Genomic DNA, 24,684 nt, shown 5'->3' with positions numbered 1-24,684 from the left:
TCTGTAGACAAGATGTATCTACTTAGAAAATGATTTTTAAATAAGAATAAAAAAATAATGGAATATATAGTTATATTAAAATTCAAAGTTTTAAATGTCACATATAATTTTAAAAAGCTATATAACATTTCAAAAAATTCACATAATTTGTATATTTTAATTTTGGTTGTTGATAATAAAATTTAATGATCAATAATTTTAATTCTATATTTAAATTAAAAAATTTAATCTGAGTCTTTTATTTAACTTAAATTTAACGAGTTATAATTTATTATTTCACTGGTTATTAAATTTAAGTTAAATGAAAGGTTCAGATTAGATGTAAGAGTTTTTACATTTATACTAATTTAAGAAGATCTTTATATATATATATATATATATAATCTTTTGTTATTAAACTTTTATAACTTCTCATCACTATTTACAATATAATTTGATTTTAACCAAGAATAAAATTTAAATAATGTAATTAATTTTTAAAAATTAACACACTGAATACTTCCATCAATATTTTTAATATGCGTAATTTAATTGAAAAGTTTATATAAAAGAGCGAAAATAGTATAACGTTATATAAAAGATTATAAGTGGGTGATACAAAGCAAAAAATTTGAAACTTTCGGCAAAATTATCTGATAAATGTCTCAGCATCTTTCCAACAAATGTCAATTATTGGCTCAGATCCATTCAGCAATTCCACGAACAATTACTTTATAAAATTATGTCTAATCACGTAGACGTTGACCACATCGCCATCTTAAGTCAATTTCCTTATGTTAACAAATTATGAGTGTCTGCTATTGCTACCATTTTCTCTCCTCTAATTTGATTAATCATGGCGGAAGCACTTGTTGGTGGAGCTTTTCTCTCTGCTTTCATTAACGTTGTTTTGGAGAGGGTGTCTTCAGCTGAGTTTGTGAAGTTGATCCAAGGAAAGAAGCTTGACCAAGACTTGCTGCAAAGGTTGAATAATGCTCTGTGTGCTGCTGAAGTTCTGCTTATTGATGCTGAGCAAAAGCAAATCAATAACCCAAGTATCAAGAACTGGCTCCATAATCTCAGGGATGCTGTCTATGTAGCTGATGACTTGTTAGATCTTGTTTTCACCCAAGCTGCAACTCAGAAGAAGGTCAGTAACTTTCTCCCTCGCTTTCTTCATTCCCATAATAGGGAGATTGTGAATAAGATGGAAGAGGTTGTTAGAAGAATAGAAGATACTGAAAAACGCAAGTATATCCTTGATCTTAAACACATTCCCAGGGAGAACTTCTCTTGGAGGACTCCCTCCACTTCTCTCGTCAAAGGGAATATATATGGCAGGGAGATCGACCAAGATGCAATTATTCATATATTAAAAGATGATACTCATGATCAAATATCAGTGATCCCTATTGTGGGCATGGGTGGTGTTGGAAAAACCACTTTAGCCCAATGGGTGTATAACAATGAGAATGTGATGAAGGAGTTCGATTTGAAAGCATGGGTTTGTGTTTCTGAAGAATTTGATATTGTTAAGACTACAAAGACTATAATAGAGTCACTTACCTCTGGTGTTTGTAATAAGATGGATCTAGATTTACTTCAACTTGATTTGAAGGAAAGAATAGCAGGAAAGAAATTCTTTTTTGTTCTGGATGATGTTTGGAGTGATGATTATGATGGTTGGAGTAGTCTTAAAACACCTTTTCAATATGGGATTAAGGGAAGTAAAATTCTCGTGACAACTCGGAGTGAAAAGGTTGCTGCCGTTGTCCGAACTTGCCCACCTTACCATGTAAATCATTTGTCCGATGAACAGTGTTGGTCAGTGTTTGCAGATCATGCGTGTTTTCCCAAAACTAATGGGAATTTGATTCTAGAAAACATTGGTCGAGAGATTGTTAAGAAGTGCAAGGGATTACCTTTAGCAGCACAGACACTTGGAGGCCTTTTGCGAGCAAAACACAATATCAAGGATTGGAATGCTATACTCACCAATGAAATGTGGGAGTTTTCTGCTAATGACAGTAAGATCATTCCAGCATTGAGAATAAGTTATTACCATCTCCCTCCACCTTTAAAACGTTGTTTTGCTTATTGTTCTCTGTATCCCAAGGATTATAAATTTCAAAAAGATGAATTAATCTTATTGTGGATGGCAGAAGATCTTTTAGAGCAGCCAAAGAAAGGAAAGACTTTAGAAGAAGTAGGTGCTGAATATTTTGATGAATTAGCTTCCAGATTATTTTTCAAAAAGTATTATGAACCTATTGATTACTTGTTTTACGTGATGCATGATCTGATGCATGACCTAGCAATATCTGTTGCTGGAGACTTCTATTTTAGGTCAGAGGAACTTGGGACGGTTGACAAGATTAAGATTCATACTCGTCATCTGTCTTATGGAAGGTTGAGTCATCCAATCTCAAAAAATTTCAATGCTATTGATGAATTAAAATATTTGAGAACTTTTTTGCAAGTCAATTTTTTACCTCCTTCGTTCAGCTTTGAAAGTGTCATTTCGATCATACTATCGAAGTTCAATTACCTGAGAGTTTTGTCATTCATCGTTTGTCGGGAACTTGATACATTGCCTGATTCAATAGGTGAATTGATCCATCTTCGTTACTTAGATCTCTCCGAGACAGGTATCAAAACACTGCCAGAATCACTAAGTAAATTGTACAATCTACAAACGTTGAAGCTGTTTCTTTGTGTACAACTAACTATGTTGCCAAGTGGCATGCAAAATCTTGCAAACTTGCGACATCTTGATATAACCGCAACTGCTTTGAAAGAGATGCCTGGGGGAATGAGCAAACTAAAACATTTGCAGTTTTTAAGTAACTTCATTGTTGGCAAACATGAAGATAATGGCATAAAGGAATTGGGAGACCTTTCAAATCTTCACGGATCATTGCTGATTAGTAACTTGGAAAATGTTACTGACAGTGGTGAAGCAGCAGAGGCAAGAATGATGGATAAGACTTTCATAAAACGTTTGTACTTGGAGTGCTCCAGGGATAGTGATCTGAATACAACCTCATCGCATGCTGAAAGAGAAGTATATGACCAGTTACAACCTCACAACGGCCTAGAATATCTATCCATCAGGAACTACAGGGGTACGAGATTTCCAGATTGGGTAGGACATTCTTCCTACCACAGTATGACTGAATTAAGTCTTAGTTCTTGTAGGAATTGTTGTATGCTTCCTTCACTTGGACAACTATCCTCTCTGAAGACCTTGAAGATTGAAAATTTTGATGGGCTTGAGACTGTTGGTGCCGAATTTTACAAGAATGATAATGGTCATTCTTTAGAAACACCCTTTTTGTCCTTGGAGTATCTGTCATTTTGTAAAATTCCATGTTGGGAGGAGTGGTATTTGTTTAAATTTGAAGCTTTTCCTAAACTTAAAGTGCTTAGAATAAATGATTGTCCAAAATTGAGGGGACAATTGCCTGAGCACCTTCCTGCTTTAGAAAGACTAGTGATTGAAAAATGTGGTGATCTTGTTTCTTCTCTCCCTAGAGCTCCCTCAATTTGTGAATTAACCATATCTGAAAGCAACAAAGTAAGGTTTGAAGAGTTACCAATGTCAGTGCACGATTTGTCAATTAATGGGTGCGACTTGATGGCATCCATGTTTGGGGCCTTTGCCATATCCCACCCTAATTGTCTCCATTATTTAAGCATCTCTGATTGTTCGCTTGCAGTATCGTTTGTGGGGGATTGTTTACCAGAATGTTTGAAAGAACTGAGCATCAGGAACTGTGGAAAACTAGAATTCCCGAAGCAACAACATGAGCTGTTAGAATCGCTGGGAATCACCAACAGCTTTGATTCACTCTCATCTTTCCCATTAGAAGTGTTTCCTGATCTCAGGTTTCTGAGAATCTACGAATGTAAAAATCTGGAATCTCTGTCGTTGGCACAGTCACAGGTTTCTAATCTTCACCATCTCAGCATTAGTGGGTGCTCCAATTTAGCGTGGTTCCCGAGAGAAGGGTTTGCTGCACCCAACTTGACTGGATTTGTTGTCCGCAACTGCCACAACTTGAAGTGCTTGCCTGGTCACATGAATACTCTGCTTCCAAAGTTGGAATATCTGTCAGTAAGTGATTGCCCTGAAATTGAAGCATTTCCTGAAGGGGGTCTGCCTCCAAACCTGACACGGCTTACTATCAATAATTGTGAGAAACTACTGAGATGTCTGTCATCAACGGGTGGGCTTCAGGGTCTCACTAATCTTAGCATTAGATGTGAGAGTGGGAAGTCTTTCCCTTTGTTGCCACAGCTTCCCTCTCTTACCACTCTGCAACTGTATAAATTTGAAAGTATGGAGACATTGGATTGCAAGGGCCTATCCCATCTCACCTCCCTTCAAGTTTTGACCATCTCAAACTGCTCCAAGCTGAAGAGTATAGTGGGAGAAAGGCTGTCTCCCTCTCTGTTAAAACTCCAAATATATGAAACCCCTTTGGTGGGAAAACGGTGTCAAGAGAAGCACGATGAAATTTGGCCCAAAGTTTCCCACATCCGTGGAATTCAGGTTGATGGGAGATGGATTTCGTGAACTTGGGGTTACCAACAGCAACAGGTATTTTGTCTGTCTGCACTTCCCATTTAAATCATTTTCTGCATCTTTTTCATTATCTCTAATATTTAAAGAAGTTATGTGTCCCTAACATTGTTAAAGTGAAATGTCCATCTGCCCTGATTCTGTTTCACAGTGGAACTGCATTCTGTTCAATGTCCTTGTAGCGTGTAATGTTCTTGATCATCATTATAGTTGCGTATATAAATAAATTAAGGATTTAGTGTTGATACATCATCATTATAAAGAGTTATCTTGTCAAAGAACTGAATGATGCCATGTGTTTTAGAGAACTGTTAGAAAGTTTTTACTGTACATGGAAACGTTAATCTACTATGCATGTATTGGTTTCATTAATCAAAGAACTTCCTTATCAACTATGATGGTACCATGGTTTAGTTCATTATCTCATGTTCATTCCCGTCGGTATTTTTTCCTTTTTTAGAAATTCTTTTAAGTAATAATTTCTAACCTTAATCTTGAAGGTTCTTGGAACCATGTATTTACAGCAAGATTTTCGGAAGAATCCTCAGAATTCACAACTTGTTTACTGACCAGGTAATTTATTGTTTGTACGATAATTAGTGGCTTCATTTACATGGTTAATTATGACTGTGTATAATGCGCAAGAGGTTATTGAGAACTGTCATGGCACAGTTCCAAATTCAAAATATTATAGCCTTGTTATATAATTTTTCTTTTCAGTTTATATAATTGTAATTGCTACCAAAAGAGGCCCGCTTTTGATTAAATAACAATCCCTTCGATTTGATCAGTTGGAAATTTGAGGAGCACTTGGTGATCTGTTCCAACTTCCAAGCACAATCAGTGGCTCTTTCACCATAACCATCCCACAATGCCATTATTGGGATTTTTGGAGATACTTTCTTCGGGGCATTGCTCTTTACAACTCTCAATGGAAAGGAAACAACAAATACAATTTTCTTTTGGTGTAAAGCTTTAAAAGTATGTCTTGTGCAGTACTCAGTTCTGTAGGAAGAAAGAAAACAACAATTCTATGACTATGAATAATGATATTCATATTCTCTACTTTGCTTTGATGCAACCTCCCTGTATTTGTTTGCAATTGACTCCATTTGTTTGTGCAGTACATGAAAAAACCTGAGCTCTGGTCTGAAAGATTTTCAGTAGTTGTATCTATGAAGTGTATACCATTTTAAGCTCTTAGGTCGGAAATACCAAATATTGTTTATTCATGATGTATGCAACAGATGGAAAAAGTTTGAATTCAAAAATTAAGCAAAGATATTAAGTACCCTTCAATTCATTCATGTATTGTAATTAACGAAAAGTACATGATTAAAGTTGACACCAAGTGTCTTATAATAAATTTTTATAAATTATTCAATTATTAAATTCTTTTATATTATATTTATAATTATGTAATAATGTATATTAAAATAAAAAAAATACGATAAAGTATTTATAATTTTTTTATAAACTTATAAAATTATTTTATTTAATAAAAAAAATGTCAAGTCAACGGTTAAATTAATTAAATTGATGTTTTAGAAAAATTATTAAATATTATAAGTGTGTAAATTTAACATCAGATATTAATATTATATATATAATTGTTTCTTTAAAATTTTTATTTATTTAAAATAAATAAAACATAAAAATAAATTGATTCTCTTAAAACAAGATTATAAAATAATTTTATATACATCTCTAAATTATTAAACTAACTTATTCTTAATTTAATTACTTAATTAAATGACAAATTAACATCTACAATAACACAATTAACTTTATGACACAATTTAATTTTATCTTTGTAAATTTCTTTTTATATAAAGACTAAAATATTATATATAAAAAATATAAATATAAAATAATGACTCTTTATTAAAATTTAATGTTAGAAATAATTTTAAGAATATTTTCATTTAAAAACTTATTTATAATTTTTGTAAGAATTCAATACAAAATTTTATAAAAATTAAAATATTATTTAAACCATAAAGTAAAATGTATGCATCAAATTTGATCAATCGTGCTTATTTTTAATTGAATTAATTTAGTTCTTTACATTTTAAAAAATAATTATATTAAGCAAACTAACTCACACACCCGAGAGGCCGAAGAAATTGTTTTGATAATTGACATAATAGTGTACAATCTTAAATCAGTAAATCATTTTCAGCTTAACAGAGAAAAAAAAAAAAAGAAGGAAATTCACAAGCAAGCAAGTAGCAAAAACTGATTATCAAGCCCAAATTTACGCGTTTTAAAAATCCCCGTTTACGTTGTGCTTTTTCTTTTTCTTTTATCCCTAACAGCAAATATTATAATAATTATTAACTAATTAATTAACATGGATTCAAAGGGTACCCGTGTCTATATGTGCCGCCATGATTCTGTGCATAACGTTGGGAGAGAAACAACAAGAGAGGAGTTGAGAATCAAGATCTGAGAAGTGCTGCTATCTTCATTCTTTCTTGTTTTAATTTAATGCATATTCTGTTTTGTGCTTAGGAGCATCTTCTAGAAATTCTCCTCGAGCTAAGCCATTGTTTTTTTTCTCATGTTTTCCGTCAATTCCTTGCTGATAGATTCTCCCCATCAAACTTTTCTCTTCTGGGTGTTTGTTTTTGGGACCTGAGGTGTACCAAGTTTTTATTTTTATTCTCAAAAGTCATTATTATATTCAGACATTCCCATTTTGAGTTTTTGTCTGTTAAGGTTGTGGTTGGGAGAGACCCTTCTGTCGCCGCATGAGAATGTTAGCTGAAAGTTTGATCCTTGGTGCTTAATTAAATTGTTCTATTTATGGCCAATTCAAAAGGTCTTGGCTCTTTTTGAAGAGAATATTGCTTTTTACTAAGATTATGGTGTTATTATATTTATATTTAAGTTGAAGAACCGGGCAAGGCCCTGTGTGCTTCTTGTTTCAGCAATCTCTTCCCCTTTCAGCATTGTTAGTCTGTTACCATCTTCTTCTTAATATGGCTTATTTGTTAGGCTATAATCCTTGTTCTCACTTCAGTAGAGTATTTTCCCATTATCCTTCTCTTTCTTCTTCTTCTTTTGAGGTTAACAGAGGCATTGGATTCACTCTTAAAGCCTGCTTTGAAGCCAATGGCAGTGATAATGTTAATAGGGTCTTTCTGAAGGAAAAGAAAAGCTCTTGTGGTTTTGCATGTCGTCCTCATCCACCCTTGTTAGGGGATTTAGAGAAGGGTATTTCTGTCAGGGATGATGGCCATGATGCCACTCTTGTTAGTGTTGAAAATAGATCCCTAGGTGGAAGTCCAACCGAACCTTTTTGCTTCCCTGATCAACACTTACCGCAGAAACTTGTTGTTGCTGTTGATGTTGATGAAGGTGAATGTATGCATATGCTGTAGTTCTTTATATATATATATATATAAAACTATGCAGAATCGTGATGCTGTTTTCAGTAGTTTGTGTCTTTGTTGCATTTCCTTTCCTTTTATTTTTAGTGTGTTTTTAAAAAATATTATTAAGTGATTAAGAACCTAAGTCAAAAGTCCGTCCCTGGGTGCTTGAAACGGTCAGTTTAGTCTGGAATTAAGTCAAAAGTAATGCATGTTAGATGTAGTTTCCTGAATTACTTGGTCAATGTTTGAGTAGAAGCATTTCTGCATGACTAAATGTGAACTGATAATGTTCTTAGCAATTCCTAGAATGTAAGCTTTACTCTAGCATTATCCACTAATATGTGTCTTTTTCATCTGTTTTTTTTCTTATAATCTTATATATATAAACAGTATTAGGAAACTTCGTGTCAGCTCTGAATGATTTCATAGCAGATCGGTACTCATCAAATTATTCAGTTTCTGAGTATCATGTGTATGAGTTCTTCAAGGTGCGCCTTTAGCTGCTTCAGTAATTCTATTTTTCTCATGATAAGCAATTGGAAATTTGGAATTTACAACTTTTGCATTAACCATAATACAACAACTTGCATGTTCTTTCAGAGGTTCATTTTGCCCCGTATTCACTAATCCTCTATAAAAGAACGTAGCCTTAAAATCAATTTATACAAAAACTCTGACAGCAGATGTATTATTAGAAGTTATTGGTAAAACAGTTGCATGGAAAACCCAACTTTTATGAAATTAGGCTTATTTTGCATGATTTGAATTTCTTTGGTATTGATCTTCCATGATGTGATTTTAAGTTTAACCTACCATATATACTATTAATTTTAAAGGTTTGCTAGCTTGGGGGCTGTTGGAATTTGCAATGTCTTTCATGTTCATCTTTGTTCTTCAATTTTCCTGCATAGTATGAGTAGGGAACTTCCCTTTGCACGAAGGTAGCGTTTGACATACAAACAGAACAGAATGAAATAGTATGTTTTGTCTGTCTTGGTTCCGCACATAGTCCCACTTCTTTCTTAACCATATGTCATATTCTGTTTTCATTTTAAAATAGACCAAGCATTGAAGAAACCGCCCATTTGATATGTTCCACCCCATTTTAACCTGTCTACCAAAGTGATATGATCCTTGAAATTTTATCATTAAGTGATTTATTTGTATTAAGGTTTCATAGCTGTAATACTGTTTTACAGTTAATGGTGCCACATTAAAGATCCAGCCAGGGACATAGAAATTCATTCACATGTGCACCTATTAGTGATTATTATTTGGGGACCCAAATTTTGTGCAAATCATTCCTCCTGCTGCAGATAACTACTTGTATAAATGGATCTATGGAAGAATACATTTCTGTTAACTCTTAATTCAGTTCCTTAATGGCTTTCTTTGGTGTTTATTTTGTGTACCCTTTCTTTCTGAGTATTTTTACATTATCTTGTCTTGCACTGTAACTTGCTGTATGCATGAGATGTATCTGGCTTCTTTTCCCCTTGGTGCTATTATAGAAAATGTCACTGATGGAAAAATAAATCAAACTTTTAATGACTCATTTAACCATTGTATTGCATTGATTTTTGAGCTTGTTTGTTTATATATGTGTCTGACGCACCCTTCATTTTATGTTACAGATATGGAACTGCTCACGTGATGAAGGTAAACAGATATATGTCTGACAGTCACAAATAATGCATTTTGTGAATTATTCTTACCTCTGCCTTTCTTATGAAAATTTGTAGGATAATTACATATAAATGATTTTCCTTTCTTGTTTCATTTTCTAAAGTTTTGGTTTTTGACTGAGCTCAACAACGATGTGCGATCCATTTGGCCGACCTCACCTATTAAGATAAGACTTGGTTGTTGTTGTTTGTTTGTTTCATTTTCACTAGGAGATTTACTGATTGAAGTTTATTGTGTTCTAAATTTGGACATATTTCATGAGATCAGGTCACTTGTAGTTTGTAAATCAAATTCTAAAATGAGTCAAATTATGGACCAAACATAATTTTCATGTTATAATAGCTTTTGTTATTTGTTTGTTTCTTGAACTTTTCAACCTAAATTTCTATTTCCAGAAAATATAATGCCAATGGGAGCAACCCTAGCCAGTATGAGGAGGATTTTATGCCTAACGAAATTCATTTATGCTTCATGTTGATTCCTAGACTGATTGAAAATCAATACCTTTTTGTTGTGCAGCTAATAGCCGAGTTCATGAGTTTTTTAAGACGTCATATTTCAAGTCAGGGATCCAACCTATCCCAGGTGCTCAGGCAGTGCTGCAGAAGTTATCAAGATTTTGTAACCTATCAATTGTAACGTATGATGTTGGTATTGATTTTACTTGAACTCATAGCAGAATCTGGTCAGCATCAACTAACATCTATTTGTATATGTTAATGATCAGATCTCGGCAAAATGCAATCAAGGATCACACAATTGAATGGATAAAAAAGAATTATGCAGGATTGTTTCAGGAGATTCACTTTGGAAACCACTTTGCTCTTGATGGGGTCTCCAGACCAAAGTCAGAGATTTGTAGGTATGCCACTTAATCATGCTCACCTTCATTTCTCCGTTTTTGCCTTCAACCATCGTTTCCTTATCAACATTTTGATCTCTACTCTGGTAGGTAAAGCTGAAAGCTTACTGATTCCAATGATTTGTTGTTGATAGATTGTTTCTATCCTGTTAGGTCTTTAAATGCTAAGGTTCTTATTGATGATAACCCAAGATATGCCATAGAGTGCGCAGAAGCCGGGATTAGAGTCCTACTTTTTGATTATGAAAACTCATATCCTTGGTGCAAGACTGAGTCTGCTGATGAGCATCCTCTGGTGTACAAAGTTAAGAACTGGGAAGAAGTTGAACAACAATTGATGTCATTGATAGCATTGTAGTTACTAAATCCTGCAGCAAGGATCTGTGAAAAGCACTCTTTTTAGATGGAGTACTGGACTAGTTCTTGTGCCTGAGATATCTGATGTATACATGAAAAGGTGAAATTAGGGGAAGCAGCTTCAAGGAGACTAAAGTTGGGGATTATTAAGCCCAAGTTGAAAAAATATAAATTACATGATTGTATAGAAATTGTTCATTGTGGGGGAAAATCTCTTGTATTCCTTCCTATATGGATAATTAGGCAAAGATTTGTTTACACACTTAATGGATTTTTAAGTAAAAGTCATATCATAGGGTTCTGCCATTATCTGACAAAGCAATCTGGACCATCAAGTTCTTTAATATTGGATGGATCTTGGTGATGCATTTCAGGTCTTTTCTCATTAGTTGGGGTTAGCTACAAGGATCAAATGAAATCATTATGTTTTGTTTTTCACAAGCCAAACCTTCGAAAAGGCCGTTTAAATTTAAATTTAAATTTAAGTCCTTTAACTGTTTCTCTTGTAGTTTTTCTCTTTTCCCCTCAACTCTAATTATTGGGCTATTCTCCATGTGATCTCTTCTTAGGGTGTTGCTTTATGCATCCATTTTTTACTTAATATACCACACATTTAAGTTTTTTTTACAACTTTTCTTCTCAAAATACCCTTCATATATTTAAATTTCTAAACATTAGCCTCTATTCTTCTTCGTCTTCAACAACTCCTTTCCCTATGAGCACAACTCCCTTCTTGCACCACTTTACACAGTGGACAGTTGTTCAAACAAGCGTAGCTAATTTTGCCCCAAATTCCTATCATTTCTGCAACACTTTTGTTCGCTCAGTATTGCCCATTATTCAGTACCATAAAGATTTCTATGGTTGTACAGTAATTGAGCTTGAAAGGCATCTTTCAATAACAAATTGCACCTGAAGTCCTGAAGAAAATCTTTGTTCCATTTACTTAACACGAATCCTATTTTGCAAGGCTTTTTTCCTGGGTACTTTGAATGGTAGATCTAAGAAGCCAAAATGGTGATAGTATGATCCCTTTTTCACCTCTAAGCTGGAGTTTGCATGCATCTTGCTGAACTTGCATTTCATTTATTTTGTTTTACTTTTGCTTTGTTAGAACACGTGCTTTTAAAAGATTTTTATGTCACATTCTAGTTTTTCATCTATCCCTTCTCTCGAGTCTCGACTAAGTAAGATACAGAAAACATGAATCTTGTATATGCTTAACAAGCTCTTCCAAAACCCACATATAAACATTAAGGCTCAAAGCACTCTTGATGTAATATTTTCGATATAGTGCAATCCATGTTAACTCCACCATATGTTGGTACAGTAGTTTGAAAATCTTTCTATATATTCAAAATGGCACAATTATACGTGAAAATCGCACAAATGAAAATCATATAGAGATACTAAGGCTTCCTTAGGGTACTTTTCCATTAAACTTTGTAGAAGGTATCATGCTTACGTGGTTGACTTGTCTGGCATAGAACCAAATTGGTTATCTGGATGTGAATCTATTGTCTTAAGCTTTATTCATATGGCTTGTGATCTTAATCCTTTACAACGCAATAATGAACATTTCCCGTGTTCATATAAATAGGAATCAACCTGTAAATAGTTTATTTGACCTTTATAATCACATTATCTCATGAACACATCTTAATTTTAATTATTATAAAATCTGCTTTAACAAACAACTTTGTTACATGTTGTCCATTTGTTAACGCATGATTTTGTAATTCATTAAGTGTAGACAATTTAAAAAGAAAGCGATGCTAGTAGCATGATTTTGCACCAACTTTGGAATATACATTTAATGGATGGAGGGAAAGTGCATGAAAGTGCCAAAACGCCACAAAAATTCCAAATTCCTTGACTTAAAATAGATATGATAGGTGCCTTGGTTACAAATCAATGTAGCCAGCTTCATATTGTCATTTGTGGACACATAAATTGACCAACACATTAAATTCCGTGCTTTCATCCAACTGTATAAAATCTTATTATCTCGCTTTTCTTTATAATAAATAATCAAAGAATAAATTTTTTTACTAATCATATTCATTTATTAGATTTTCTGATATTTATAATTTTTTATGCACGCATTAAAAAAATATTTTTTTAGCATATTAATTGAATAAAATTATTTTTTTTTAAGACGTTTATATTGATACTGAATAGCACTTATAACAGATATGAGTACTGAGGATACTTTAATGATCAAATGTACACCTATCAAAATTTTAATGTACTTCTAACATGTTTTTTTAATAATTTTTTAACTTTTTAATCATTAATTAATGATCTTAAAATACTTATTTAACACAATTTAATTATAATTAACAAAAAAACTCACTTTATCATGGTAAGTTGTGCATTTAATAATTAATTTAAACATATTTATTGTCCTTTTTTATACTTTGGTTTTAGTTTTTTTATTATTATTTTAGTCTCTAATTTTTTAAAATTTAATGAAAAATTGTCTTTATTATATTGTGGTGTTAGCTGTTCAATGTTTTTACATCACGTCATAGTTAAGGACTGAAAGTATATAGTTTTAAAAAATCATGAACTAAAATTAAAAAAAAATAATACTAAAATCAAAATCTCAAAAATTATTATTTAAAAAACTTTAATATAAAATATAAATAATGTAATAAAATTATTAAAATAATTACATGAAAGCATTGTTTCACCTAATTGTTAAATCTCGTGTGTATGCATGTATTATAAATTTTTCACAAAAAATATCATGTAAGACTTTGACATGAAATTTCATTTTATATTTCAGTAATTTGCTGGCACAAAATTTGACTAAAAAAAACTAATAAAAGAAAAACATTTAAGAAGAAAAAAATCATTTAATTTATTTTTCATATAAAGATTGATTATTTTTTTCACTTTAAACCTTTTCATCGAATATAAATATTATATAGTAGGACATTAGTGTAGACCACCGATAAAAAAAAATAACCATTTGTTAAGTACTTAATTTTGACAGGCAATTTGCTTCAACTTCAAGTGCTGATTTCTTAAAGAAGATAAAAGTTATTGAAGTGACAGTTTAATTATTAGGAATTTAAATTTTCAAACTGATGAGTGTTCGATTTTAATAATATTAAATTTGCTTTATATAATTTAATATATAATCATAAATACATATTCACTTCATGTTAGCTATAAATATAGAGATTAATAATTTTGTATTAAAAAGTTGCAATCCTAAAACAAGTGGCAGTACTACTAGCATGAGAGCAAGCTGTAAACGCGTTTTGATTGTTGGGGCATCGCCGCGTCTTTAAATGCAAGTCTCTTTCTACTTCAATTCCTTGTGCTTTCTCATATTGACACTCCTTTCATGTCATGCAATTGTTATAAATAAAGAGTTCACATTAGAGAATTTAATCAAGTGAGAATATATAATTTCTCTAAATTCTATTAATAAAAAAAATTGAGATTTTCCTTTTGGATAAACTTTGTCTATCAACTTCTTTTTTTTTGGGTGAATTTAGATATCATAAACCTGAACTTCCCTTATTTACTAACTTTTAAGAATATCTTGAGGGCATAATATTTGGTAAAATTAATTAAACTAATTTTCAATTATGAATGAACTATGAAAAATTTGTTTTATTCTAGGATTTTTACTTTTTTTTTTCATTTTATGTTGATCAACTTTCATATGTCATTCAAATAAATTATTTTTAATAACCATGTTTAACTACGTCAATAAAAAAATAATGATAGTAATTATCATAGAAAGACAAAGATAGCAATTGATAGAAGCAATATAATTTAAAGAAAGACTTATTTAATTAATATTGAAAATTTTTAAAATATCATAATTTAAAATAAATATAAATATAAATCAATCATATGCCCATATATTGCAGGCTAAATCCTTTGTCATAATTATTAGATTCTTTTTTTCGTGTTTTACAATTCCCAAATCGAAATATTCTTATTATATATTTGTAAGAAAACAATAAATAAGATTTGGCTCCTCTAAATTGCAACTTACATGTTAGAGACTAAAGTGCATAATCTTATTCATTTATAAGGATTAAGGGTGGATAATAAGTCTAACTCATATGTTTATTAATTTAAAAATAAAAAACCTGATTTAAACTAATTTTAAGAATAGTGCACATGTTGTCCTACTTTTATTTTAAAAAAATTTATAGAAAAAAAATTAAGTTGTGATAGTAAACAACTTTCACTTGACAAAAAATAACTTTAAATCAAAACAACAACTACATTTTTTATATATATAAAAAAATCCTATAACAATAATTTTAACATGTGAATTACTTCCAATTTATTTATCTTAATGCTAACAACTTAAAAATTGATAGATTATTAAATGACTTTGTGATTATGCAATTGGATGACGAATAATAGAACATTTTTACCAAACACAGGAATTTTGCAAGGTGCATTTTTTTTAAGCTAATCGTAAAAGGTCACTAAAAACAATAAATATTATGAGACATAACATGTTGAAATGTTAATTATACTGTATTGATAAGTGTTTGTGTAGAATTCAATCGATGAACAATAGAACTCTGTTAATGGACGATAACAAATTTTATGATGACAAAAATATTGAAGCAAATTTATTGTCTCAATTAGAAAATTGTCCATGAGTTTCACAAAAAATTGAATATTTTCATTCAAACTAATTATTCAACAAAGAGTCCAACTCCTCTCTAAAGTATTTTCAAATATATCTTTAATTAATATATACGTTGCACTTTGTTAATTAATGTCAATTAATTATTTTTGTATAATATTTTTTGTAAGTCTATCACAAGTGAAAAAGATGTCAAAATTAGGTATGGAGTTTAATATAATAGAAGAAACTAGATGGTTTTGAACAAAATATGGTGGAATAATAGACTTTGATGTTCGACAATTATATGCAAATAAAAGTTGTGTGGACAAATATGTGAATAAAATAAGATTTGTATGTGCAAAAAGAAGGTTTTAGAGGAGCTAACAAATAAATTTTCTAACAAAATTCATTCAGCAAAAACAAGAACAAGTTGTGAAGTAAAAATTGATATTAAGTTAGATCGATAAATTAGAAAGTATATAATTTATGAATTTAAAGCAAATCATGACCATATTTTGCAAACTCTTGGGAAATAAATGTCATTGGATCTACAAAACAAGATTAAAAAAAAAATCTTCATGATAAAAGAATGTTAGAATTGTCATGTGGGGAAGCTAACAACTTACTAAAGTACTTTCATAACCATGAGGAGCAATTAGATAATGTAGGCACTTTGATGTGTTTGCTCAATCTAATCATCATTGCTTCTCTTTAAATATTCATTTCTCTCCTTCTATTTCATTAAATTAATATTATTTAAATATTTTTTCAGTGTTTTTTATTAACATCTGATTTATTAAAATAAAATAGTAGAGTAAAATTAAAAAAATATGTAATTTAAAAAATGTTATTCACAAAATAATATAGGTATTGTTTATAAAATTCAGTTGCACAACTAAAATAATCAAGCATGCCCATGAGATAAATTTGATAGAAAGTAGGTTTCTTTAATTGCTACAAATTTTAGAATCCTCAACGTGTGAGGTGTAAACATGAATTGAGCATCTCCTAATTTTTGAAGTGGGGTCTTGAAGGGCTTCAAATGGCCCTCAATCCAAAGTTTATCCTGACCCTTTTGAGTCTTATACGTGTCTAGTAGGCACAAGGTTGATTAGGCCTTTGACATTGATAAGAAACAATACCCCCACCATTTGGAATGCTAACTATGGATCCGGAGGCATGCTAAGATGAGTCACTGCCACTTTTATGTTTTGTTTCTTATTCAAAGAGTTAATCGCCACTCGTTAGAGGCTTTTTTTGGAGTCAGCAATCTGATCCCAAGTAATTTGATTCTTTGTTATCCCTAGTTATTTCAGCCCCTTGTTGATCCTACCTTTAGTAATTGTTAGGTTGAGTTGACTCTTTAGCTGTTCATGGAGGCACTAGTGGGGCACATGCTGCATTTTTTAAAGAAGTGTTCACAAACTGATTCAATCTATCATTAATTGTACAAATTGAATTGAAAATTTGAAATCTAAATTAACTAGAAAAAAAAAATCAAAACATCTTATTATGGTTATTTGGATTTATATTTTATTATTTTAATATGTTTATGAGTTTATTTGATTTAGATTAATTTAAAATTATTCTTATTTATCTTATCTTTTGATTTATATTTTATGTCGCATAAAAAGATAAAATAGAAATCAAACTGATATAAATTGAGTTGTAATCTACTTTAATGATTTCACGTTAATTTTTAGAGATTGATAATCCTTGGTCTCTGCATTTTTTAATGCACAAAATTAATTATGAGTCATCATGTCATTAACCACGTACGAGAGTTAATGGGCAATAAAAAGAGTAATAAACCCTTGCCTTAGTTCCTTTACAAAAAGATTTTTCAGCAGTTTGCTTCATTCCTTTTACACTTGAAACCTTTCAAATTTGAAATATTTCCCTTCTTTTAGAGCTTTGCCATTTCCAACCCTATCTTTCTTCAAAGCCCATATTAAATATAATTAATATATGTGATTAATTAAATTAAACTTAACCACATATATTTTTCTGTATACATGCATCCCTAAACTATACTTAAAAAATTAAAGAGACATCTAAATATGTCTATATCCCAAGTCATACGAAGAATATTTTTCTAAGTTAAATTAATCAATCTGATAAAAACCTGTTAATCCGTACATTTATACAGTCTTCGGGGATAGGTTATTTAATATATGACAACTTTTGTACGTATCAGTAAACCTGTTCACTGAAACTTAACGCACAATTTATAAAAAAATAATATGCTAATCAATCACCTAATACGTGTTTAAATGGTCATAAAGTCATATTTACTTCAATAACACTACTAGTTATAGTTTTTGTGTTCGATATTTTTTTTTTTTTTCAGACATGGATAGTAAAGATATTTTTCATCTCTTTTAAAATTTTCAACTTATTCTATTCATTTAATTAGTTGCCATGTTATTAACCTAATCACTACTTAATTTCATGTTACATAATAATAGTATTATCGTATTTGGGTCCTATAAATGCAGCTGAGCCATCAACAGTATATGTGGATTATTTGTTTTTTGTGCGAAAATGAAGATTGCGATCCCTTCTCTGATCTTACGAAATTAAGTGATGGCGAAATTGAATTGATCACTGTGAGTGGCTGAAGAATATCAGATGCCTTTCAGATTAGAGTGATATCCTCTTTGCATTCTTTCTTAGTCCCCGCCGACACTCCAAGAAATTAATCCCTCTACTTTGCATTCACTAGCTTTTTTTTTTTATTAAATTAAATTCGTTTAAATATATATCATAAAAAATTATATTCAATATTTTTTTATTAAAAACAATAAACTATTTTAAAATTTAATACGTTAGTAATATTAAATGTTATAATCTTTTTAAAAAAATTTTTTTTTTTAACGTGTGCCCACCGTTTTATTATATATAACGTGAAATGATGTTCTAAAAAAGTTCATGGCGCTGTTTTTGGATATAATAGATAATCCGAATTTAAGAGGGCAGTCAGGTGACCGTTGTGAGTCAGCCTCTGATAAAGTGATGATAATAATAAGCTGATTGAAGAAATGAGTTTTGTCATATATTTTTATATTAATTTTCTTAATTATCTTATTATTTTACTCTTCAATATATATTTTGAAAAATGAAATAACAAGATAATTAACAAGAAGAATTAAAAATGCTTGAAGAACAAGAAAAAAACATATTAATTAATGCCTTTAAACATTAAAAATTATGATAGAGTGCATTGAAAAAATATATGAGTGAATATAATTTTTTTCATATTTCATTTATTAATTTTAGGTAATATCTTTAAAATATAGTCAATATTTCTATTAAAAACTTAAAATATAATTATAAATTTATTTGAATATTAAGGTAAAGTATTAATAAAATAATTCATACTTTTAATTTCTTAAAACTATAAATTTTGAAACAAATAAAATTATTGAAAGAGCTTAATACGAAAAGTAAATAAATATAAAATTTTCAAATTAAAATACAAGAGATATTAAAAATATATTTATTATATTTAAAATTAAAAAATATATTTCTTCTATCTCATATTTAATTTCATTTAAAACCAATACATATATCTTAAAAAAAAATTCATGATAAGATAAATCAATTTCATTAAAATACTCAAGTGAAAAGAGCTGAAGTCATTCCAATAAATAAGTGATACTTATTATAGAGCTATTTTAATAATTGACAAAAAGAACTCTGATAAACTAAGATATTATTAAAAGAAAAGAATCAATTCTTTTTTTAATACGATAAGGTGATAAATAATTTAAAAAAAAATAAAATATTTAAGTAACATCTAATAGGGTACAGAAAAAATAATAAATATATATTTAATAAAACTATATTATTTTATAAAAAATAAAATGAAACTAGTTTTGTGGTGAGGGAGAGTTTCTAGTGCTAACACGGTAAGAGAGGAGTTTGCCTTAAAGTCCCTTACCTGCCCAGCTAACCAATAATTCTATTATTTATTTATTCCCCATTTTTCCCTTTAAATATGCAGTCCTGAGTGCGTAACATGCTATCTCTGTTCTCACAATGCCTCTTCATTCAACCCAAATAGTAACACCAAAATGCACTATCACGCTCATTTCCTTGTCCTTGATGATGCTTCTTGGCGCGTGCACCACACTTGCTGCTGCTGCTCCAACTCAGACCGTGGGTTCGGAGCTGCTCAAGGTTTCTCCCTCTGTGTTTGCGGGGACAGTGAAAACTGTTGTTGACGTTTTGCAAGATGTTTCCTCTATTCTCTCTGAGTTTGCCTCTGGCTTTGGTGATTTTCGTCTTTCTAACGCCATCTCTGATTGCCTTGATTTGCTTGACCTTTCCTCTGATGAGCTCGATTGGACTGTGTCTGCTACCCAGAATCCCCGAGGTAACGTTATTTCCTTTTTCTTTCGTAAAACCTCTATTCATATTTAGCAAAGCATTTTAGTTTTGTGATGCCTCTTCTTTGCTGCAGAAGAGCTCCACAAAATAATTTAATTAAGACTGCAGTAACTTTTATATATATATATATAGTTTATTTGACTGCTTTCCTTGCATGTGTAGGAGAAAATAATATTAGTCTTCGTACAAAAATATATTAAATAATGTTTGCTTAAGTTATTTATTACACTGAAAATCTAGATGCAAAATACTAAAGTAAAAGTGGGTTTTATTCATTACAGGAAATCACAACAGTACTGGGAAGCTGAGTTCCGATTTGAGGACATGGCTAAGTGCTGCACTGTCGAATCAAGATACATGCATGGACGGATTTGAAGGTACCAATGGCATAGTGAAGAGTCTAGTATCCACAGGCCTAGGCCAAGTGATGTCATTGCTTCAGCAACTTCTCACACAGGTGAACCCTGTTTCGGATCACTTCTTTTCTTCCCCCGATCAGGGTCAATTTCCTTGGTGGGTCAAACCAGGGGAGAGGAAGCTACTTGAAGCAAATGGGGTGCATGTGGACGCTGTGGTAGCTGCAGATGGGAGTGGAAACTACACTAAAATAAAGAATGCGATTATGGCAGCACCTGATTATAGCATGAAACGCTATGTGATACACGTAAAGAGGGGTGTTTACCATGAGAACGTTGAGATCAAGAAGAAGAAGTGGAACCTCATGATGATTGGAGATGGCATGGATGCTACTATTATCACCGGTAAACGGAATTTCATTGATGGTTGGACCACATTCCGGTCAGCTACCTTTGGTAAGAACACACTTCTCTTAATTCCTCTTTTTTCCCTTTTAAAGGGATTTTCTTTCCATCTTTGTGAGTAGTACTATTACCAGTTTACCTCTAAAAATGCTTATAAGTGAGAGACTATCTTTTTAAACTCTCTCTATCTAACATTATCCAGTTATGCGCCTAATTAGTTTAAGCATGTATGTTTAAATTTTTTGAAGTAAAATTTTGATTCTAATTTTATATCTATAAAAAGTTTTTATCATATAAGTTAACACCATTACAACGTGAATGAAATTATTATTGACGTGAGTAAAATTATTTCTTTTAAAAGATATTCCTGTTATTTAAAATCATTAAAATTGATATTAATTATATGCAAAATCATGTGTAATTATTTTTATTTTTTCTATTTTTATTTATATACATCATAAAAATACAACGACAAGATAAAATAAGATTTTTTTGGTAAAAAAAAGTGATGTAGTTAATCATTTTTCGTATCTCTTTAAAGTGATGTAGTTTATCTCAAAATATATGTCATTTTATAAGTTTAAAAATATTAATTATTTTGTTATTATATTTTGAACTATTAATACTTATTTAAATATTTAAATAAATTCATAGCTAGATTTTGACTCTTTTAACGAAGATAATTTTGTCAAAAAAATGTTAGTATAAAAAATTGTGTAATTAATAATTAAAAAAACCGTGCATGATACAAATAACATGGACTGAAAAGAACATTTTGATAATCTTAATGATTAATGAATAATATATTGATAAAAATATTTAAAAACATTACAACCTTTTTATTTATCAACTGCATTAATTTGAAAAGTAAAATTGTTTAAAAGACGATTATTATTATTTAGTTCTTTAAAAGTTAACATGACAGGGCATTAGTTTTTTAAAAGATTTTTAATAAACTTTTCAAATATATGTAGTAGTTACCGTAAAAACAGCAGAAAAGAATAGATTTACAGTTTTTGTGACAAAATAAAATTTGATAAATAACGTAATGACTTACTAACAAATAATGTAATGACATGCTAATCTTCCCATGAACAAATTGATGGAGTCCTCTAATAAGGTGAATATTTATATTGAGCTTGAAATGGTACTATAGACCAAAAGTTGAATTGCCTATTTCTGAGGTAGGTTATTTGTACCCTCTATTATTTTAGTGTATGACCAGATATGACTTATGAGATCTCATCATAATTGCAAATGTGAAGCCAAACACTGCATCATAGAATAAATGCCATTGCCCAAACTTGCTCTAACTGGAAACTAATTTTCATTTGTAACATTCAATCTAAAGACGTCAACTAAAGTTGGGCCTTTGAATTTTAAACTTTAGCCGCATAACATAATCCACGTATGCAGCCACAGATAATGAAGAATAAATGAGCATGTGCTGCAATTATTACATGTATAAGACCTAAATTGCTTCTTTCCTTCAATAGCTTATACCTCTTACCCAATTTTCATGTTTGCTTATTTTATTTATCCCTTTTTGTTAACATTAATCTTAAGAATCCATTTTAAACATATACAACATGATATTTTTTATTAAAAATTATAAAATATTACATAAATTTTAATTAAAAATGATATTTATGATATAATTTTATTATGTGTATATTTATTTAATTATTCAGTGTGTGGTTGCATGTGCAGCTGTGAGTGGCAGAGGGTTCATAGCACGAGACATTACCTTCAGGAACACTGCGGGGGCCCAGAAGCACCAAGCAGTGGCACTAAGATCTGACTCTGACCTCTCTGTATTCTACCGATGTGGGATTTTGGGTTACCAAGACAGCCTCTATACCCACACCATGCGCCAATTTTTTAGAGAATGCAAAATCACTGGCACAGTGGATTTCATCTTTGGTGATGCCACTGCTATATTTCAAAACTGCCAAATACTCGCTAAAAAAGGCTTACCAAACCAAAAGAACACGATCACAGCACATGGGAGAAAAGACCCTGATGAACCAACCGGTTTCTCCATCCAATTTTGCAACATCTCTGCTGATTCTGACCTTGTTACCTCGGTTAATTCCACCCAAACATACCTTGGTAGACCATGGAAACCATATTCTAGAACAATTTTCATGCAATCTTACATAAGTGAGGTGTTGAGGCCAGAAGGGTGGTTAGAGTGGAATGGAGACTTTGCTTTGGACACATTGTACTATGCAGAGTACATGAATCATGGGCCAGGTGCTGGACTAGGTGACCGAGTGAAATGGCCGGGGTACCATGTGATGAATGATTCTAGCGAAGCTAGTAATTTCACGGTGACACAATTTATTGAGGGGAATTTATGGTTGCCTTCAACGGGGGTAGCGTTCACTGCTGGATTGGATGTATAAAAGCAGTGCTAAATCTTGCTTTGTCCTTGTAGTACTTTGCTTGTTCAAGTGGTCGTTTGGACAAGAAGGACAATATGAAATATAAAAAATGATGGTGGGTGGGTGTTCAATTTCATTCATTTCTACATGTGGCTGTTTAAAAATTCTTCCGTATATTTAATTTTGCCTTTGGGTTCGGAATTGGGTTTTCCTCAATTTTGGACATAGAGTTCAATTAGTGCCATATTGCGCTGCATGGTACAAAACCAACTTTAAAGGAGAGTGCCGTGGGGATTGCTTTGTATAAATTTATTTATGGTGACTTGTGATTGCAAGAAATTATGGTACTTTACATTTCATTTTAAAATAATATAGTCCTTCTCGTCTATTTGTTGTTAGTGTCTCGTTAAGTGAAATTCGAACCTTAAACTGCAGCCTTAAAACGTGAAATTCAATCCTTAACTTCAGCCCCAATACGTAAAATCCCAGCTTTGAAACCATCACTAAACAAAACTAACGTCAAAGGGCAGTGCTTACGCAAGTTCATTTATTTAAAATTGAAACCCCGTTAACTTTACAGATTTGTTGTATTTCGGTGCGAGATGAAGTAAAATGACCAGAATATAGAGAGGCAACAGATACCAAAGCTAAATCTCACATTGAAGATGACAAGGATAGAGAAGTTAATGACAACCCAATTGATAAGAAAGTGAAATGGACACAATTTAATGAAATGGTTGAGTATGGATGTGCTACAATTCAAGTTGGGGGAGGTGTTTATCAACTTGGCCGTGCTTAAGAAGGTTGTTCTGGATTATACAGTCCATATAAGGTATAGTGATAAAGTGTTTTAACAATAATAGTCACATGCAAGGCCAAAAGCATAGATTGTGATTAGAAATTTTATACTCTTGCGCTAAAGACATCAATTTATTTCACAACACATTTGCACAAAATCCATGAAGAATTTTCAAGAATCTTCGAAGCGGTTGAAAACAAGACTAATTCCTTTCTTAAGGTATGTTTCAAGATCTCAAATTGTAAATATCATAAAAGATATCAAGGAGACATATGTCATGAATGTGCCACATGCAAACGCATTCAGAGCATGGCTAAAAGCTCAAGCAACCATGTCAAGAGTTGAAATTTTCAAACATAAAAAATACTACTCAACTTGGAATAGGCTAGCACCTGATTTTGAAAGGCTATTTTGGAAGAATGTGTATTTGCTTTCCCCTCTTGCAAAGAGGGTCCCTTACATGGATGTGGGCCAATAGTTGTAGTAGATGGTTGTTTTTCGAAAAGCTATTTAAGTCTTATCTGTACCTTACAAAATATAACAATGAATTGTTTCTAATTTATTAAAAGAGCAGTAAAGGAAACTTTAAGATGTAATTTTTCAAAATTTTAACACTGGCTTATATTTTTATTTCAACTCTTCAGAACATAACCATTATAATACAAAACTCTTTCTCATTAACTCATACGACATAATAGAACACAACAACTAAACACAATCTATGTTGAAAGAAGAATAAGTCATTAATGCCCTAACACAATATTCTTTTTTTAATCATTCTTTTGTAAATCACTAATAACGATTTTAATTTTTATTTTTTGTCATTCTTCCACTTCAATTTGTGTTGTTTCAACTCTATTATTTTGTTAAAGAGGTTAGAA

General features: G+C 31.1%; 3 protein-coding genes across 4 annotated transcripts; all 3 read left to right on the top strand.

The window, feature by feature from the left end:
- Positions 1 to 805: 805 nt before the first annotated feature.
- LOC113852845 (putative disease resistance protein At3g14460) lies at positions 806 to 4,580 on the top strand. The gene is made up of 2 exons (XM_027483231.1): positions 806 to 3,909; positions 3,949 to 4,580. Exons 1-2 carry the CDS (start codon positions 836 to 838, stop codon positions 4,556 to 4,558), a joined length of 3,684 nt encoding a protein of 1,227 aa, XP_027339032.1. The 5' UTR covers positions 806 to 835; the 3' UTR covers positions 4,559 to 4,580.
- A 2,430-nt stretch (positions 4,581 to 7,010) lies between these two features.
- On the top strand, positions 7,011 to 10,984 carry LOC113852922. Of its 2 annotated transcripts, XM_027483323.1 has the most exons (7): positions 7,011 to 7,726; positions 7,769 to 7,927; positions 8,335 to 8,432; positions 9,579 to 9,603; positions 10,150 to 10,270; positions 10,358 to 10,492; positions 10,646 to 10,984. In XM_027483323.1, exons 1-7 carry the CDS (start codon positions 7,549 to 7,551, stop codon positions 10,848 to 10,850), a joined length of 921 nt encoding a protein of 306 aa, XP_027339124.1. In that variant the 5' UTR covers positions 7,011 to 7,548; the 3' UTR covers positions 10,851 to 10,984. The 2 variants fall into 2 exon arrangements, with proteins under 2 accessions (XP_027339124.1, XP_027339123.1); XM_027483322.1 differs by having other exon boundaries at positions 7,011 to 7,927.
- Positions 10,985 to 19,372: 8,388 nt separating this feature from the next.
- Positions 19,373 to 23,138, top strand: LOC113849894 (pectinesterase/pectinesterase inhibitor PPE8B-like). Its single transcript, XM_027480124.1, has 3 exons — positions 19,373 to 19,842; positions 20,138 to 20,668; positions 22,328 to 23,138. Exons 1-3 carry the CDS (start codon positions 19,506 to 19,508, stop codon positions 23,023 to 23,025), a joined length of 1,566 nt encoding a protein of 521 aa, XP_027335925.1. The 5' UTR covers positions 19,373 to 19,505; the 3' UTR covers positions 23,026 to 23,138.
- Positions 23,139 to 24,684: the final 1,546 nt, after the last annotated feature.

Source organism: Abrus precatorius, unplaced genomic scaffold, assembly GCF_003935025.1.
Source record: "Abrus precatorius isolate BTA unplaced genomic scaffold, Abrus_2018 Scaffold10, whole genome shotgun sequence".
NCBI classification, from domain to species: Eukaryota; Viridiplantae; Streptophyta; class Magnoliopsida; order Fabales; family Fabaceae; genus Abrus; species Abrus precatorius.
Note: the sequence above shows the minus strand (reverse complement) of the source record. Positions and strands in the feature narration are given on the sequence as shown.

What these genes read in the sequence shown, in the direction of transcription:
- LOC113852845 (XM_027483231.1), top strand. Translation starts at nt 836, where the DNA reads ATGGCGGAAGCACTTGTTGGTGGAGCTTTTCTCTCTGCTTTCATTAAC. An exon ending in AAAAATCTGGAATCTCTGTC is followed by an intron (nt 3,910 to 3,948) that starts GTTGGCACAGTC and finishes TCACCATCTCAG; the next exon opens with CATTAGTGGGTGCTCCAATT.
- LOC113852922 (XM_027483322.1), top strand. Translation starts at nt 7,549, where the DNA reads ATGGCTTATTTGTTAGGCTATAATCCTTGTTCTCACTTCAGTAGAGTA. An exon ending in TGCTGTTGATGTTGATGAAG is followed by an intron (nt 7,928 to 8,334) that starts GTGAATGTATGC and finishes ATATATAAACAG; the next exon opens with TATTAGGAAACTTCGTGTCA. An exon ending in GAACTGCTCACGTGATGAAG is followed by an intron (nt 9,604 to 10,149) that starts GTAAACAGATAT and finishes TTTGTTGTGCAG; the next exon opens with CTAATAGCCGAGTTCATGAG.
- LOC113849894 (XM_027480124.1), top strand. Translation starts at nt 19,506, where the DNA reads ATGCCTCTTCATTCAACCCAAATAGTAACACCAAAATGCACTATCACG. An exon ending in TGCTACCCAGAATCCCCGAG is followed by an intron (nt 19,843 to 20,137) that starts GTAACGTTATTT and finishes TATTCATTACAG; the next exon opens with GAAATCACAACAGTACTGGG. An exon ending in ATTCCGGTCAGCTACCTTTG is followed by an intron (nt 20,669 to 22,327) that starts GTAAGAACACAC and finishes TTGCATGTGCAG; the next exon opens with CTGTGAGTGGCAGAGGGTTC.